Source organism: Leucopleurus acutus, assembly GCF_964270905.1.
Source record: "Leucopleurus acutus genome assembly, chromosome: 6".
In the NCBI taxonomy this organism is placed as follows: Eukaryota; Metazoa; Chordata; class Mammalia; order Artiodactyla; family Delphinidae; genus Leucopleurus; species Leucopleurus acutus.
This window is the reverse complement of record NC_139149.1, coordinates 45,199,469-45,217,793: the sequence shown is the minus strand read 5'-3', so window position 1 is coordinate 45,217,793 and position 18,325 is coordinate 45,199,469. Positions and strand designations below refer to the sequence as shown.

The 18,325-nt window shown below is 37.2% G+C and overlaps 1 protein-coding gene across 4 annotated transcripts in view; it reads left to right on the top strand.

The window, feature by feature from the left end:
* Positions 1–18,325, top strand: part of ACVR1C (activin A receptor type 1C) — a 140,745-nt gene that overhangs the window by 107,445 nt on the left and 14,975 nt on the right. For all 4 annotated transcript variants that reach the window (XM_082840904.1, XM_082840902.1, XM_082840906.1 and 1 more), the window contains one exon: positions 5,891–6,017. In XM_082840904.1, the coding sequence (XP_082697030.1) occupies positions 5,891–6,017 (127 nt within the window). The remainder of the gene's footprint in view (positions 1–5,890; positions 6,018–18,325) is intronic.

Here is an 18,325-nt window from a genome sequence, read left to right as displayed (position 1 = left end):
GGCTTTGGTTCTTCTCAGCCTAAAAATTCCCTTTTGGTGATCTCATCTGCTCTTTTTCTTTAACAAACCTACATGTTTGTTCCAGACTTCTCTTCTAAGATCCAGTCCTAATTTTTAGTTGCTTCCTGATGTATCCACTCTGATGTGCTACAGTTACTTGACTCAAATGTCCTTTTTGTATCTGACTTCCTCTGCTTAGCATAATGTATTTGAGAATCGTTCATGTTGTTAGATGTATCTGCAGCTTGTTCTTTTGTATTGCTGGATACAATTCTGTTGTATTAACATATCACAATTTGTTTATCCAGTTACCTTTGGGCATTTGGGTTTTCCAGTTTGGAGCTATTATGAATAAGTCTGCTATGAACATTCATGCAAAAGTTTTATTGTGGATATGTATTTTCATTTCTCTTGGGTAAATACCTAGGAGTGTAATTTCTGGATCAAATGATAAGTGAAAACCATTGTCCAAAGTATTTGTACCATTTTATACTCTCACTGTCAATGTATGAGGTAATAGTTGCTCCCAACTTTTTCATTTTAGCCTTTCTAGTGACAATGCAGTAGTATCTCCTTGTTATTTTTAAAAATTTAATTATTTTATTTTTGGCTGCATTGGGTCTTCGTTGCTGGGCACGGGCTTTCTCTAGTTGTGGTGAGCGGGGGCTACTCTTCGTTGTGGTGCGCGGGCTTCTCATTGCAGTGGCTTCTCTTGTTGCGGAGCATGGGCTCTAGGCGCACGGGCTTCAGTAGTTGTGGCACACGGGCTTAGTTGTTCTGCAGCATGTGGGATCTTCCCCGGCCAGGGCTTGAACCTGTAACCCCTGCATTGGCAGGCGGATTCTTAACCACTGCACCACCAGGGAAGCCCTCTTTGTTATTTTAAATTGCAATTTTGTGATGGCTAATGATATTTAGCTTCATTTCCTGTGAGTATTGACTCCTATATTGGGAGGTATGTTAAAATAGTTTGCCCATTTTAAAATCGGTTGCTTGTTTTCTTATTGTTGAGTTGTGAATGTTCTTTATATAGACTAGATACAAATATTTTGTCAAAATGAACTCATTTTCTTCATGACAAACCTGTGCTCTTGACTATGATTCTCTTGTTCCACCCAGTAACCAAGTCCTATTGTTTCTAGTTCCTTAGTGTGACTATTCCTCCTCTTCATCTTTATGCCACTACTGTTTTAGCTCATTTCTACTCTTTATGTTTCCTCCTTTTCAGATAACATTAGCAATAGTTCTAAAACGTAAGTATGATGGCTCTAAGTCATAAAAAATAGGGGGCAAAATCTCATTCTCCTTCTTTCTACTTATCAAATAGGAATAAGCAAGTTCTATATACTTTGACCAACAGATTCTTGGAAAAAAGAACATCTTTCCAGAAGTTGGCAGTATTCCCCCTTTGCAGATGACATGTTGTCCTTGCTAGTGGAATCAGTCTTCTGAGCCCAAATCTAGTTTACTGATAGTTTTGTCCTGAGTTGTCCATACTCCAAATGGTTTCTATCCTTTTTAACTTATTATTCAATGTATTGTTTTATGGTCTGGAATATGGTTTATCTTGGTGAGTACTCTGTGTGCACTTGAAAACAATATGAATTCTGTAGTTTTGTGTATAGCGTTCTATAATAGTAAATAAAGACACATTACTTGATAGAGTTTTCAAGTCTTTTTAAACTATCTGATTTCTATTTTCTATCAGTTACTGAAAGAAAGATGTTGAAAACTCCAAATATAATTGTGGATTTGTTGGTTTCTGCTTTCACTCAGTCAGTTTTTGTTTATGTATCTTGAAGCTGGTTTTAGGTGCATTCACATTTAGTTTTATGTCTTCTTGTTAATGAATCCCTTTATTATTATGAGATATCTCTTTTGAAATCTCATAATATTCTTATTCTGAAATATGCTTTGTATGATATTAATATAGCCAATGCAGCTTTCCTGTAGATTGTGTTTAAAGTGGATTTCTTGTAGACAGCATATAGTTGGGTCTTACATGTTTAGCCAGTCTGATAACCTCTGACTTTACAAAATTGGAGTGTGTAGACGATTTATATTTAATATAATTATCAATATATTTAATTTTAATTTATTACCTTGCTATTTTTTTGTAGTTTTCTCATCTGTTTTATTTTACTTTTATTCTTCTTATTTTATTTTGAACTAGTTCACTACTTTTACTGTTCTAATTTATTTCCTCTATAACTTAGTGATATCTCTTTTTTTTTTAAGGGATCACTGTAGGTTTTACAATATGCAACTTTAATTAATTTATCCTAATCTTCCTTCAAATACTGTCATATCAGTTTACGTATAACGTAAGAATTTTACAAAATATATTTCCATTTTCTTCCTCCTTTGTGTTTTTACTGTTGTACAATTTACTTCTCTGTATGTTATAATTTCACAATATATTGACTTAATTTTCACTTTAAATGGTCGGTTTTGTTTTAAATAAATGAAAAATCCTTAAATGAGCAATATTTTTTCATCATATTTACTATATCCGATGCTCTTGATTTCTTTGTGTAGATTTGAGTTTTAATCTGAGGTTATTTTCTTCAGTCAGAAGATTTTCCTTTAACATTTCTTATATAGCACCAAGTTCTCTCAGCTTTTGTTAATCTGAAAATACCTTTCATTTTTGAAGAATATTTTCACTGGACATAGAAATCTAAATTGCTTTGTTTTGTTTGTCAGCACTTTAAAGATGTTGTGTTATCTTCTAGTTTGCATTATTTCTGATACAAAGGTCAGTGGTAATTCTTGTCTTCTTCTGTATTATGATCTTTTTTTGCTTTTTTCTTCAAATAGGAGGCTTCAAGTATGTTTATATTAGACAACCTCATGTTGTTCCATTGGTAGCTGAGGTTCTAATCATCTTTTTTCTGCTGCTGCTTTTCTGTGCTTCAGTTTGATTCATTTCTATTGTTTATGACTTAAAGTTTATTGTCTCTTTCTTTTGCATTTTCCAATCTGCTTATATACCTTTCTAGTGAAATTTTCATTTCTGATATTATGCTTGTTTCAGCTCTAGAAGTATTGTTTGGATTTTTTATACACCTTTTCTTTTCTCACTATTTTCATATGTACTTTTATGTGTCCTTGAGCATATTTATAGTAGCTGTTTTAAAATCTTTGTCTTCCTTTGGGTCTATTTCTTTTAACTGCTTTTTCTCTTGTTTGTAGATTATATTTTTCTTCCTCTTTGCATGTCTAATAATTTTTTATTAGAAGCTGAACATTGTAAAGGCTACATTTAGTGAGTGTCTGGATTTTACTGTCATCCTTTTAGGAGAGTTGAAGTTTGATTTAGAAGACATTTTAGGGGCTTGGAGAATAGTTTTATCCTTTCAAATCTTGTTTTCAAGATTGTTTTGTTAATCTAGCTACTTTTGTTAAAGTAGCCTAACTCTAGGGCTAGTTTAACACTATTACAAAGGTGTGACCCTTCTGGGGTTTCAACTGAATGCCCCAGGTTTCAGTAAGCTCTCTATACACTGCCTGGTCAGTACTCAAACATTTCCCAGTCCTGTGTGAGCTCTGGGAATTGTTCAGTTTACAACTTCTCGATAATTGTTCTTTGCCTTTTCTCATTAAGATTCATCTAAGCATGCACTGTACTATATTTGGCAAAAGACTCAAGGGTACCTCACTGCAGACATTTGAAGCTATTTCTCTGTGACGCTCCCTCCTGTTCTGCCAGTATGAGTTATCTGAGCCTTCTCAAACTCCAAACTCCATCTCCTCAATTTAATGAGCTTGGTTCCTCCTCTCTCCTCACAATCCTCCGGGAAGTGCCTCTAGGAAAATATCCTGGGCAATGGTGGGGCTGCCTGTTTCATGTGTTTCCCTCATTTTAGCAATTATAATCCTGTGCTTCCTATTGTTGGATGTCTGAAATATATATATGTAAATATATTATATATAATATAAAATATATAATACTGCATGTATAGTTGACCCTTGAGCAATGTTGGGGTTAGGGGTGCCAAATTTTCATGCAGTTGAAAATCCGCATATAACTTATAATCAGTCCTTCATATATGCAGTTCCTCCCTATCTGCTGTTTGGCATTCAGGGATTCCAACAACCACAGATGGTGTAGTCCTGTAATATTTACTAGTGAAAAAAATCCTCATCTAATGAAGCCACACAGTTCAAACCAGTGTTGTTCAAGGGTCAACTGTATATTACACAAGTATATTTGCATATCTATTTCACATATATATTGTGCATATATTTCATTCATTTCAGATTTTTAACTCTTTATGGCAGGGAGGCAATTATAGCACCAGATGGTCTGTCATGGATGGAAGCAGAAGTATCTACTTTTATTTTTTAAATTTTTGATGTATTAAATGTGTTTTTCAAATTACTTATCAATAAGCTTGTCTATTCTGTGGACTAGGTCTTTTGAAACTGAATCAAGTAGAGTAACTACAATAAAATTTTGGACAGGTACAATTCATTAAGCCATGTTTATACTAAAGGGGACAGGAACAGGGAATGAGAGAGAGAGAGAAAGATCACAAAGGCTTCACAATCATTTGTTTATATTGAGGAGTTAGTATAGACAGATGGTGGGAGGTGGCGAATAATAACTTTGAGGTACAGACTACTTGTAAGCAGGCAAGCATTTCCAAAATTGTCTCTGCAATGTTCAATTTCGTTGTAGAAATAGCTTGAAAATAATATTTTCTAGCATGCCTATGTTACTTGGATCTTTAGTTTTAGATCGCTATGAAATTTGCAGTTTTTACAGAACGCTAGAACAAAACCATTGATTATTATTCTAAATGAATGTAGGTAATTATATATACTTTTGACACTTCCATCTTATTTCTGACAGTTACAAGTTTTTCTTCTCTGGAATTGGGGGTTGGAGTGGCAAGTGCCTGACGTCCTTCCTAATATAACACTTATATTCCTCTTTCTTACTACCACTTTTTCTCCTTTTCCTTTCTGATTATGTGTATTTTTCCATTTCCCGCTCTAGTTACTCAAGAAGCAGTAGACAATAGGAATTATAGTGGTGAGGACTGGTTTAGAAGGGGAAAAGAATTTTGCTTAATTACTTCCTCCTTCACATGGCTTGGTCACCTTTGAATCATGACCCATGTGAATCTAACTTAATGTCTTTTGAGGCTAGATTCATGAAACCAGAGCTTGTTATCGAAATTTGAGAACAAACAACTCTAGGGGCAGGTTGACACAGTCCCCAGTGACTTTCAGTACTATCATAATGTATGTTCTTTGATGCCCACTCTAAAGAAATAGTAATGCTGAATTACTGCAAATTGATTCTGGTTTCAGTTGAGAGAGCTTATTTAACACATAAAGAGATAATATGTGTTTGCTTAAGACTATATAATACATATCATTTAGATTAAAAAAATGATAGGAAATTTAACTTTTTTGTACCAATGCTCCTTTTTCCTTCTGTTAATTTCTCTGAATGAAACACCTGTAAAACTGACTTCAGCATTACAGGAAATAGGTCCCTTTTCCAAAAATGCAATTTAAAAATATTGTACTCTATAATACAGATCATAGCAATAGTTCTTAATTGTATTTGTTTCTGGTCAATGATATTTTAAGAATGTGATGTGTTCTCCCCATATAAAAATTTTTACACACACAAACACTCACAAGATTGTGCATTCAATCCAAGGTGTCTTTAAAGACCATGAATATATCCCATGTTAAGGCAGTATTCTGCATGAAGGTAGAAGAGAAATGTAGGTTTTGCTTGAGACAGAGAATTGATATGTGTTGAACATTTACTTTTTTAATGTAAATTATTTCATTTATCTCCTTTGAGGCAGACGGTATTTTCCGAAAATGGCAATAATATTTTTTTTGGTCTCACGTACCCTTCCAGAACATTGCTACTGTCCCTTCTATGGAAGCTATTTCTCTTCCACTTGAAGAGTGGGGCCTGTGTGACTGTCTCAATGAAAAGAATGTAGCAGAAGTGACATCCATGACATCCATCTGTGTCATACAAGGTAATACATCTTCTTATTGGCTCACTATTTCTCTAAAAATGTTCACTCTTGCAATCCAACCACCTTGTTGTAATGAAGCTCAGGACACATGGAAAGATTACATGTAGGTGTTCTGGCTAACAGCCCCAGTAAAGATTTAAGCCAACAGTCAATATCAACCAGCAGGCATGTGAGTTAACAAGCCTTAAGGTTATTCCAGGCCCCAGCCTACAAATCATTTGCAAGATTTTAGTCTACCAGCTGACGTCCCAAACATCATGGAGCAGAGATAAAATGTGAATTCAGTCATCAGCCTTTAAGCTGCCCCTGCTAAGGCTGAGTTGAGCAAAGATGAGCAATCCCCACAGAGTTTTTCTCTAATTGCAGATTCCTGAGCAAAATAAATGTCATTCTTTTAGGTCATTGAGTTTTAGGGTGGTTTTACAGGCAGGAGTAAACAGTTGGAACACATTTGGGTTTCAGGAAGTAACATACAGCCAAAACTAAAGCAAATATATGTGGAAATAGATTTAAGACTAGGACTCAGGCAGAAATGAGAAGCATCCTTATGACAGTGTTAGTGCAATCTTAAAGGGGTCAAGGAAATGAGTAAAGGAAGCCTCATGGATCTTAAAAAGGCTTTCAGTGAAGACTTAAAGGAAGAGGAAAATGCTGGAAGCTGGAGGAAAAGATACTCTTGTTATGTAGTGAAAGAAAGTTTAGCAACAATGTCTCCTGCAATAAGGTGGAAAATAAGAAGTATACCTATTTTCTAGCTAAGAAGAATTGCTGAAAGAGGGTTGAATGTACTTTGCCTCTTGTCTGCTTCTAGCTGCCTGCAGTAAAATGCAAGGAAGAAAGATGAGCTAAAGAAAGAACTGTTATATATAAAGTCTCTAGGACTTGCTGGGTTGGAAAAGAAAACTGTTTCTCATTCCCAGCCTCTCCAGATGGCAAATGATGCTAAAATTAAGATGTGGCTTCTGAGCAGAGATCAAATCCAGGGTGCTGTCAGGAAAATGTGGTCTAAATATAAAACCTTTTGTTAAAGCCTCATAAAGGTTTTAGATAGTGCCTTATAGACCGTTTCAAACAGACAAAAGTCCCTCTAGGGATCTTGGTAGGTGCTTCACAGATTCATTCTATAAAAACAATAAGCTTTTTAAGAATCTTAAAGGAGGTGGCCTTAAAGAGAGCTCAAGTCAGAAAAAGGCTTATCCCAGTGAGATTTGGACATATTTCTATTCTCTAATGGGGTGGATTATAAATTGATTCATAAGAAACCCACAGAGTGTTTAAAGGAATTTTATCTCCTTGTACTGAAAATGATAGAGATAGTACAACATGAAAAGATATATTTGGACCCCTCAAAATCTATGGACAGGAAGCAGATTAAAAAACCACTCAACTGTAAAGGTAACCTATATTTTAGGGAATAGAAAGATGAGTCAGTGTTTGGAAAGAGCCCAAAAAGCAGAGCAAAGAGTCATGGAGAATTCCTGGTAGTAGGACTGAGCACTAATTAGGGAACTGGTAACATGTACCTGGCTGTATTTCAGAATTGTTATGAACCAGTGACTACTGTGTTTCATCTATTTTACCTTTTTTGACTATGAGTACATTTAATGGTTTTCCTCTGTCTAACACATCATTGTATCTCAGGTGTATGTGGAGTTGATGAATCATGTGTTTAGTTCACAGATCTGCAGATCAAGAGGAATGGCACTCAAGGTGCTTAACCCAAGGAACCACACCCAAAACACTTGATCAAATTTAGATGACAAGATCCTAAACCTCAAGTCTAAGCTTGATGAGCTTGGGAGAGAGGTCTTGGGGAAGAAAGTTGGTGTATTTTGCTTGTGGAAGAGATGTGAATTGGTATGGCCTGAAAGTTAATCATGGCATATTTTAGTTTTCAAGAGTAAAACCTGGCAGACCTTAGTGGCTACCTCAAAGAATAGACTGCTAGAGTAGCCTCTACTCTATTTTTGGCCCCAAGTGATCTTCCAGAACATTGCCACTCCCCCATTAATGGACTGTATATCCCATTCCCTAAAATCTGGCAGACCTTAGTGGCTACCTCAAAGAATAGACTGCTATAAAAAGTATTGCTGTGTGGCTTCTGAGGCTAGCGCACAAAAAGAAATAGCGCTTCCACCTAACAGCTCTTTCTCTTGGAATGCTTATCTTTGGAACCCCACGTTGTGAGGAAGCCCAAGCTACCAGGAGATGTAGATGTTCTGACTGACTGCACCAGCTAAGGGATCAGACCACAGCCAGAATCAATTTCCAGACTTGTGAGTAACGAAGCCTTTTCATGATTCTAGCCCTAGCCTTCAAGCTGCCCCAGCTGATGCTAAGTAGAGCAGAGATGAGCTATCCCTACCAGACTCTGATCATATCACAGAATTATTAACAGAATAAATATCATTTTTAAGCCACTAAATTGTGAGGTGGTTTGTTATGCAGCAATAGGTAACTCAAATAACCACCAAGAATACTGTAAACTAGGTATGATCATCAATTTTTACAGACAAGGAAATACGCTGACAGCCACATAGCACATAAATGGAAGAGCTGAGTTGTGGATCCCAGGGTGCCTAAATCCACAGTTTGAGTTCCTTCCACTCTTTGAAACCCTTCTGTAAAAGGGCATAGGTTGACCAGAAAGACATTGAGTTGAACTTGATTGAGCTCTAGACTGAGAAGATTGAGCCCAGCGGAAGGAAGATGAGATTTGTAGCCTGCTAAATGTAGAGGCCTTCCTTGAAGACAGGATACATTTTGCTGTCAAAAAATTTATAGTCAAATTCTGTTCTTACATTTATGAGTTTTTGTGTGACCGCAAACATGCTATATAACTTCCCTGTGTGCAAGTTTCCTCAATCAGGAAACGGTGATATAATATCTGTCTTGTAAAATTGTTCTAAGAATTATTATTTTTATATGAAAATAAGAGAAACTATTATTATTAGTCTGACTATCTTACTGTAGTCATCTGAAAGTCCTGTGGGAATATGAGTGTCATACATCCACTGCTCATTGACCTTTGATCAAAATGTCAGCACTGAACCTGGCCATTGTCCCTTTCTCTTTGGAAACACTGCCATCTCTTTCCCTAGTTTCAGATACTCACTGCCCTCTGGGGCTCTAGCTATCAGAAGTCTGCCACTTCCCCTAATCCTCAGAAAGTTTCTTCCTATCTCCTTTCCCTACCACAAACTTTTCTGCCTTGAATTTTAGCTAAAATAGATTATTTATTTAATGACATTCAGGTGCAAGTGAGGCTTAACCCTATAAGACCTTTGCACTTTAAAAGAACAGCTCATTAACTACTATGAGTCTCTACTTGGTAGAATTAGTGGGAGAAACAACTTTTGTTCCCAGAGCTCTTGGCCTACTCTCTCTTTCCTCCCACAATACGCAAAAAATATTCCTGAAAGTTACTTTGTAACCTCTCTGCACTCCTTTTGTAAAACACTTTATATCCCAACAGGGCCCAATAGAAATGAATTTGTTGCCAACAGGGCCCAAGAGAAATAAATCTGTTGCCTGAGGAGGGAATTGAGGTTGGCAGTAAGAACACAAATGAACTTTATTTTAAAATTACAGTTTCTTTACTACCTTTCACCCTCCTCACATAGTGGATGGAATTGGTTGGGGGAGGAGGCTACCATTTATTGACCGCCTTGAAGTACTTGATGTAGCTCTCAGTTTATTCCATTGTTTGCTTGTGTATTTACTGTCTGGATTAGCCAAACCTTATTTTCTTAAAAATATGTTCATTATTAGTGATTATTTGAATCCTATGGGGGGCAGGAGAAAGGGAGATTTATGTTGTTCCTATGACTCTGGAAAGGTGACTTCACTCCATTTTGTTTGACACTGAACACAAAGCACTACTGTATGCGATGCTGTAGAGGCTCATGAGGTAGACATTACAGAGAACAAAGTGTATAATTAGAAGTTCTTTGGAACAGGCATTTGGTCCATTCTTTAGGAAATACGCAAGAGAGGTTTTTACAGTTCAGGCCAATGAGGGAGATGAAGAAAGAGAATAAGAGTAGATAGAGCTTGTATTATATCATACATATTTTTATCAATTCATACTCTCCCCAGTATACATAAAATACAACTTGTAATTCATTATAATTTAATCAAGATATAAAAAAATTTGTCCTAAACAGTATTGAACAGCCCCCATCCAAATCTCTAGCTTCATTTCTAGTCAGTGTAAAGTTGTCCACTTCATTACATTCCCTTTGGATTTATTACTTTGAGGTTTCATTTTGTTCAAGTGCTCTGTCTTATAATAATTAAACCCACAATTTTATTATGGTAACCTTCCACTTTCTTTAGCATCAATCTTGTTCCCTTTGATCATGGATCCCTCTGTCCAGGGCTCTTGCTCCATTAATGCCACTATATGGTGCTGGTACCTCTTCTAGTCTCAAAGGCTGGCTGTGTATCAGACTTTCCTGAGGAGTTTTGAAAATTATAGATTTCTAAGGCCCATCCAGAGCTACTGCATCATAATGCTTTTCATATCTGTTCCTTCTTTTTCATTCTCATTACCACCCAAGTCCAAATCTTCATTTGCTGGGTTGTTGCAATTATTTATGAATTGTTGCCTCCAACTAGTCTCTTGTCTCCCCAAGAATGCCTTTGCCAGATTAATCTTCCTAAAATAGTGCATCACACATATTGTCCCAATGTTCAGTAATTGTTAATGTATCCCTCAGGAATATAATCAATTATCTTTAGGGTGGCATTGAAAACTGATACAATTTAGCTTCTACATACCTTTTCAATGTACTTCAGTCCTTATCTGACTTGACTTCCCACCAGTACATGTCTGATGAATCTTTCTGTCTTAGTTTAGACTCCTATAACACAATACCATAGAGTGAGTAGCTTCTTAAAAAACAATATGTATTTTTCACAGTTCTGGATGCTGGGGAGTCTAATATCAAGGTGTTGGCAGATTCAGTGTCTGGCGGGATCACTCTTCCTTGTTTGTAGGTGGCTGCCTTCTTGCTGTATCCTCACATGGCAGAGAAGGGAGCTCTGGTTTCCCTTCCTCTTCTTATAATGGTGCTGATCCCATCATTGGAACTCTACTGTCATGACCTTATCTAAACCTTTCCAAAGGCCCCACCTCCTAAGACCATCACATTGGGTGTTAGGGCTTCAACATATGAATTTTGGGAACATAAAAAGATTCAGTCCAGGAATTCCCTGGTGGTCCAGTGGTTAGGACTCAGTGCTTTCACTGTCATGGCCCTAGGTTTGATTCTTGGTCAGGGAACTAAGACCTTGCAAGTCATGTGGCATGGCCAAAAAACGTTCAGTCCATAACACCTTCCTTCTTACTAAAAGACTTTCTTCCTATGATTTCTTTCATATCATAAATTCTTTCTTAAATTTTATGTTGAAATAATTTCAGAGTTTCAGAAAAGTTGCTAGTATAAACACTTCCTTATTACCCTTCACTCAGATTCTCCGTGTTAACATTTTACTATATTTGCTATAACATTTTCTGTCTCTCTTTCATCCATATATATATAGCAGACATGATGCTACTTTACTTCTACCTGCTTCAGTATGTATCTCCTAAACACAAGGGCATTCTCTTAGATAACCACAGTAGTATAATGATCAAAATAGGAAATTAACATTGATACACTATTATTATCTGATCTACAGAAAATGTGGATTAAGCAAGGCACAAATGAAAGAACATTTTTCAAAATGTATGTATGTGAAAAAGTCTTACCTTGAGAATATAAAAAGAACTCTTATAATTCAATTATAAAAAGATAAATGCTCCCTTCCCCACTGGGACAAAGACTGGGACCTCCCAAAAGAAGACTGACAAATGGTCAAAAAGCACATGAGCAGGCGCTCAGTATTAGAATGCAAGTTAAAACCACAATGAGAGACTACCGCACACTGAGTAAAATGCCTAAAAACATAAAGACAATAGAAAACCCCAAATGTTATGAAAACATGGAGCAACTGGAGCCATCATGCATTACTTTTGGATATAAAATTATTCAATCACTTTGAAAAACTGGCAATTTCTTATAAAGGTAAACAGGTTTTCCTTATGACTCATCACTTCCACTCCTCTTTAATTATCTAAGAAAAATGAAAACATATGCCCACAAAAATACTGTAGAGGAATACTCATATCTTTATGTGTAAAAACCAATAATTAGAAACTACTTAAATGTCTATGACTAGAAGAAGAGATCATTAATAGTATATTTATACAATGGAATAACATTCACAGTAAAAGGAGACATACCACAGATAAAACTATGTGATGAATCTCATAGATGTGATGTTGAGAGCAAAAAGCAAGAATAAAAATTAAAAATTTAATTTACAGAAGTTCAAAATATATGGTGACAGAAATCAGAACAGTGTCTGCTGTGGCAGAGAATGTACCGACTGGAAAGGGTCATGAGAAAACGTTCTGATGTGATGGAAATGTTCTATGTTTTAATTCGAATGTGGGATTTTTAGGTGTATACATTTGTCAAAGTTGATTGGCTCATGTACATTTCACTGTGTCTCACTTATATTTTAATAATAAATGTAAAACAGAACTTGTGAGTGGGGTGCAGTCGAACTACAGGGATATGCTGGAACACAGGTCTACTAGCAGTGGAGCTACTAACATCTCTAGATGGAAGGCCTGGGTGAAAGCAGAGATTTCCAAAATTCAGAAGAAGAGCGAATTCCCTACAACAGGCCAGTGAACTGACTTCAGTTAGGGACATGGACAAACTTTGGTGAATTGCAGGGATGGAACCAGTGAAATAAATAATCAGAACTCTATTATCCTCTATCCCTTCTATTTCCGCTAGGACTTTCCATTGGTTGTACATCTGAAAGCAGAGGGCATGAGAACACTGTAGATATAGTACTTACAGGTCAGCTTCCCAGGGGATCGAGTGGGGAGGAGAAGGAAAGAGATTAAATCTTAAGGGAAAAACAGAAGATACCTGGCGTATGGCATATTTTTACACAACTTCAAAGGGCATCATTTAATTATCATAATGGTGGCTTGGCCAAGAGGTTCTACAGATTGAGAGACATCTGAGTGAGTTGAGAGTATATGAAAGAGAGTAATTGCAACAATTGATTCTGGAATTTAATCTTTTTAGTAATAATGAAAGTGAGCATACGATGGGATGAGGGACAATGCAACCATGGTAGAATCAATGGAATACGGGACCACGTAGGGTAAAAAAATTATTGGAGTTGTAGTACTACGAGGAGTTTTTGCTAATGAGACTATGGAGGGATTTCAGTTAATAGTGGTGAAAGGTCAGGTATATGTCTATGGAAATCTGTGGCTAAGGTAACAGAATACAAAATGGTTGAAGGAGAGGAAATCAAGGAACTAAACCACCAGGAAAATGGAAGGATTTTCTGCACATATATTGAAATAATCAAGAATTATCACAGGATGGAGAAAACGACAGAGAACTAGGAGCTAAAAGTTTAGAAAGAATGATGAGGACCAGAGATGATTGCAATAAGGAGAAGTGGGTGGTATGGTCTGTTAGCCTGAGTCATCCTCAATGCTTTTCTCTCAGCCCCCAGAGTCAACCAGTCATTAAATCCTGTCAGTCTATTGCTTTTCTCAATATTAGCACCACTCCAGTCACCCACTGGGTTTTTTAAAAAATCATTTCTCCCTGTTTCAAAGCATTAGTTTTCTAAATGAGGTTCCACTAGCTACTTTGGCCAGTCTGTTTTCTTTGCTGCAATCAGTGAACTTTTCTTAGTAAATATTGTCATGTCATGCAATTCCCCCCTATCTTCCTCTAATCCAGCACGTATATTTTTTTCAGTGGGACTCCACTGCTTTTAAGATTAGGAGCAAATTCTTTCAGGTTTCTAATGAGCCCAGATGATCTGGCTTCAGGTCTATTTGTCTAGTCTTATCTAGCAACATATTCCCCCATCACCTCTCTGTGCACCAGTCACACTAGCCTTCCTGTTCTATCCTCCTGCAGGGTCTTTGCATATATATGCATCTTGCTTTGCCTGGGTTGTGTCCTCCTTCACCTCCCTGTGTTTCACCAGGTTAATTAGCAGTCTTCAGTTAAAGCTCTGTACAAATATCACCTACCTAAGGAAACCATTTCAACATCTCCCAGACCGAGTCTGTAGCTACACCCTTTATATAAGGAACAGGATGAGTGCTTCTTAAGGGAGACGTTCAAAGGAGTATCTCATATGGGAGACATTTAAAATTTATGTTGGCTTCTCCTTTGTTAGGGCTGTACTCAGCTAGTTGCCGAGATAGAAGGAACCGATTGACGTGAAAAAGAGAATATCCTTAAAGAAGTCACAAATGAAGTCTAGTTTAATGACATGGTTTCAGCATATGAGTCTAGTGGAGAACTGGTTTGGACAAGTGTGTAACTTTTGCTGGAAACTCCCTCAAATGCAGCCTTTGTAGCTTAGGGATTTTGATGCCACTTTGAAGAAGGAAAACGGATTTTGAACTGCAGTTTGTTCAATGTGAAACAGGTTCCATTGGATCTAAACCAGCAGGGACACTGTAGTGTAGGAAAAGCCTGTGCCTCCAAGTAACAGATGGGTCTTTAATAGCGACACTCTGTGGTAGCAAAAACACCAACAGTAGTGGGCCTGTTTAGTGGTCTTAAATTCTTGATTGTCATTAGAATCATTAGGAAGCTTTGAAAGATACCAACAGTGGTGATGTTTGAACAAATCTATAAATTTACTTTAAAAATTGTTTAATTGTGCACTTAGAGTATGTGGATTTATAGTGTAAATTATGCCTTGATAAAGTGGTAGAAAGTATTAAAAAATGATACTGTTGCTTGGCTGCACTCTTCAATTATACAAGAACCTCTAGGGGTAGGGCTTGGACATTAATAGGTATTAAAACTCCCCAGGAAAATTTAGCAATCTTTAACAAAGGTACATATGCTTTTACTTTTTGACTCACTTCTGTTTCTAGGAATTTATTTTGGAGCCCTATCTCTAGCAATACAATGCACAATATTATTCATTTGAGTATTGTGTATAAAGGCAAAATATGGGAAACCATCTAAATGTCCTATGATACATCCACACAATAGAGAGCATTATGCAGCTATAAAAAAAGAATGAGGAATACCACTTCGAACCAACACGTAGTGATATCCAGGATATGCTTTCATATGAAAAAAAGCAAAGTGCCAAAATATATCTAGAGTATGATACCGTTCAAGCAAACATGGAGACAGAAGAAATTATACATATATCTGCTTATTTGTGCAAAAAGGAATATGGCAAGGATAAATGAAAAACTTTAGGGCTTCCCTGGTGGCGCTTTAGGGCTTTAGGGCTTCCCTGGTGGCGCAGTGGTTGAGAGTCCGCCTGCCGATGCAGGGGACGCAGGTTCGTGCCCCGGTCTGGGAGGATCCCACGTGCCGCGGAGCTCCTGGGCCCGTGAGCCATGGACGCTGAGCCTGCATGTCCGGAGCCTGTGCTCCGCAATGGGAGAGGCCACAAGAGTGGGAGGCCCGCGTACCGCAAAACAAAAACAACACCAACAAAAAAACTTTAATGTGATTGGTTACCTACAGAGGTGACTGGGAATGGAGCCGGGAGAATGCGGGAGAGGGAATGGGTAGAAGGGATGAGTGGGGACACTTCTGTAAACACACCTTCTTGTACAGTTCTGACTTTGAGAACCAAGTAGTGGTTCACATATTAACAATTAATATTTAATTAATATTAATTAATATAATTAATTAATTATATATTAATTAATATAACCAGATAATTAATATTAACCAGGATGTGTGAGAATCCAAACAGAATACAAATGATTACTAATGTACTAGAAATGAATACCACAACCATAACAAATGGGATAAAAAAGAAAATAACAAACCTGAGTAATATTGAAAAACAGTATTTTGAATATATTCTACAAGGCCAAAGTCAAAAGTGCTGCACACAAATACTGTACTCTTTTCAGTAAATTTGTTTTTCACAGAGGTATATATATTAGTAATTCTGAAACTATGTGTATTCTGAAAGTGAGTAAATAATAAATTTTGTAGAATGAGAGCCGAATTATCACTGTCAGAGAAAGGGGTTACAACTGAGGAAAGGGAGAAGACTAGAGTGAACTTCAGGTATTAGAATCGTAGGTATCAGTTTCACTACTAGTTTTATATATATACATAATATATTATGTAATATAGATATATTTATTTATAATAATTTTCTATAATAATTATGTATATATAATATATATGGGGGAGAGAGAGAGAAAAAGGCAGATATAAAAATAGATACAGATGTACATGTAGTTGTGTGTGTATACATGCATGTACTTCCTTGCTCTGTTCACATAGAAAACCTAGAAGCAATGACACCTCAGCAGTAATGAGTATACCTAGTACCCAGAACTTGGTTTTTAAGTGCCATTTTTCAATAAAATGACTGAGTCCAGGGTTGGGTGCAGAAAGCATACGGTAATCCTTGATCATCTTGTGGTACCAGAAAGTAAGTGTTCAATAAATGATGGGAGCATATTGAAAAGCTTGGACACCAACCTGAAGTAGCTCAGTTGCCAAAGCTGGGATAATTTGGGTAACAAAATAAATAATGATAATATTGGATTATAACACACTGAATAAAATAAATATCTGTGCGTCTGTTGATTAATACAGATGATTGACTACATAAATAAATACAGCAGAAAAGACTGTTCTTCATTACAGTAAAATTCCAATCAGTAAATGTAGAAGGAATGGTGGAAATGTAAAAATCACCATTTTGCAAATGCCCAGTAATAGTTGTCATAAGGAAGACTCAATGGATGCTAAAATCAGTAGGCAGAAACATAATTAGAAACAAGATATTTGCATAATCTCAGAATATCTCTCTACAAGATACTAATTACAAAGATAAAGTAGTATCTCTACAATGGAGAAACTTGGCAGACACCAATGTAAGTGACCAAAGTTAACATCACCAATAATGTGATACGCTGACATCATGGATTTCCTGATAGGAGGTACTGAAAAGTGCACAACATCATTTCTTGGTGTTTTTCCAAAACCACATAACTTTCATGTAATTATGAGGAAACATCAGACAAACCCAAATTGAAGAACATTTTATGAACTGTTCTGTACTGACCAGTATTCTTCAAAAGTGTCAAGGTCATGAAAGACAAAGAAAATATAAGGCTGTGGAACAGTCCCAGATTGGAGGAGACTGGGTGGGATTAGAGCCTGTCTTGGGGGTGGGGAAGCTCTCTGGAGAGCCAGGTAGGATTTTATGCTATTAGAGTATAGGTGATTTCTTGCATAATTAAAGTGATGGGGTCAAATGAATAATCCAGGAAGTGGTGCTGGTCATAGAGTTTAAGAATGCTCTTGTAGCACCCTGAACTTCTCCAGTGCAGCATTTATCAAGTTACAATCCTGTCTGTCTCCCCTATTAGAATGTAAGCTCTATGCACACAGAGAGGTGCCACCTCTATCTCATTCACCGCTCTGTCCCACACATTGCCTTACACATAGTCAGTGTTCAAGAAGTGTGCTGAAAAGTATAACCTTAATCTTCTTTTGCTGGTCAAGCCCATGCAAACACATTTTGTCTTTCACTTTGCTCCGAGTAGCTGCACTGGTTGGAATGCTGTATCCACTGGTGGCTGAGGGCTTCATTCCTTTACTTAATGCTTTCTCTTCCTTCAGGCTCAATGCAAGCCCCATCTTTTAGTGGAGAGCATCTTGGGCTTTATAATTTATTTATTTATTTAAAATGTGGGATCTTAGTTCCCTGACCAGAGATCAAACATACACCCCCCTGTACTGGAAACGTGGAGTTTTAACCACTGGGCAGCCAGGGAAGTCCCCATCTTGGGCTTTAGAGACTAAATATAAGGATTCAGATCTTACTTCTCTCACCCTCCAGCCAGAAACCCACCTCAGTCTTTCCCCCTCTCCAGGCTTGGTTACTTCAAGAGTAAAGAAAGGTCTTTGGATTTTTTTTTTTCGGTACGCGGGCCTCTCACTGCTGTGGCCTCTCCCGTTGCGGAGCACAGGCTCCGGACGCGCAGGCTCAGCGGCCATGGCTCACGAGCCCAGCCGCTCCGCGGCATGTGGGATCTTCCCGGACCGGGGCACGAACCCGTGTCCCCTGCATCGGCAGGCGGGCTCTCAACCACTGCGCCACCAGGGAAGCTGGCCAGGTCTTTGGATTTTTAAGCAATGATTTTCAAACTTTTAAACATTTGTTTTGCTGTTGTTGTGATTATTGACGAAGGGATTGTT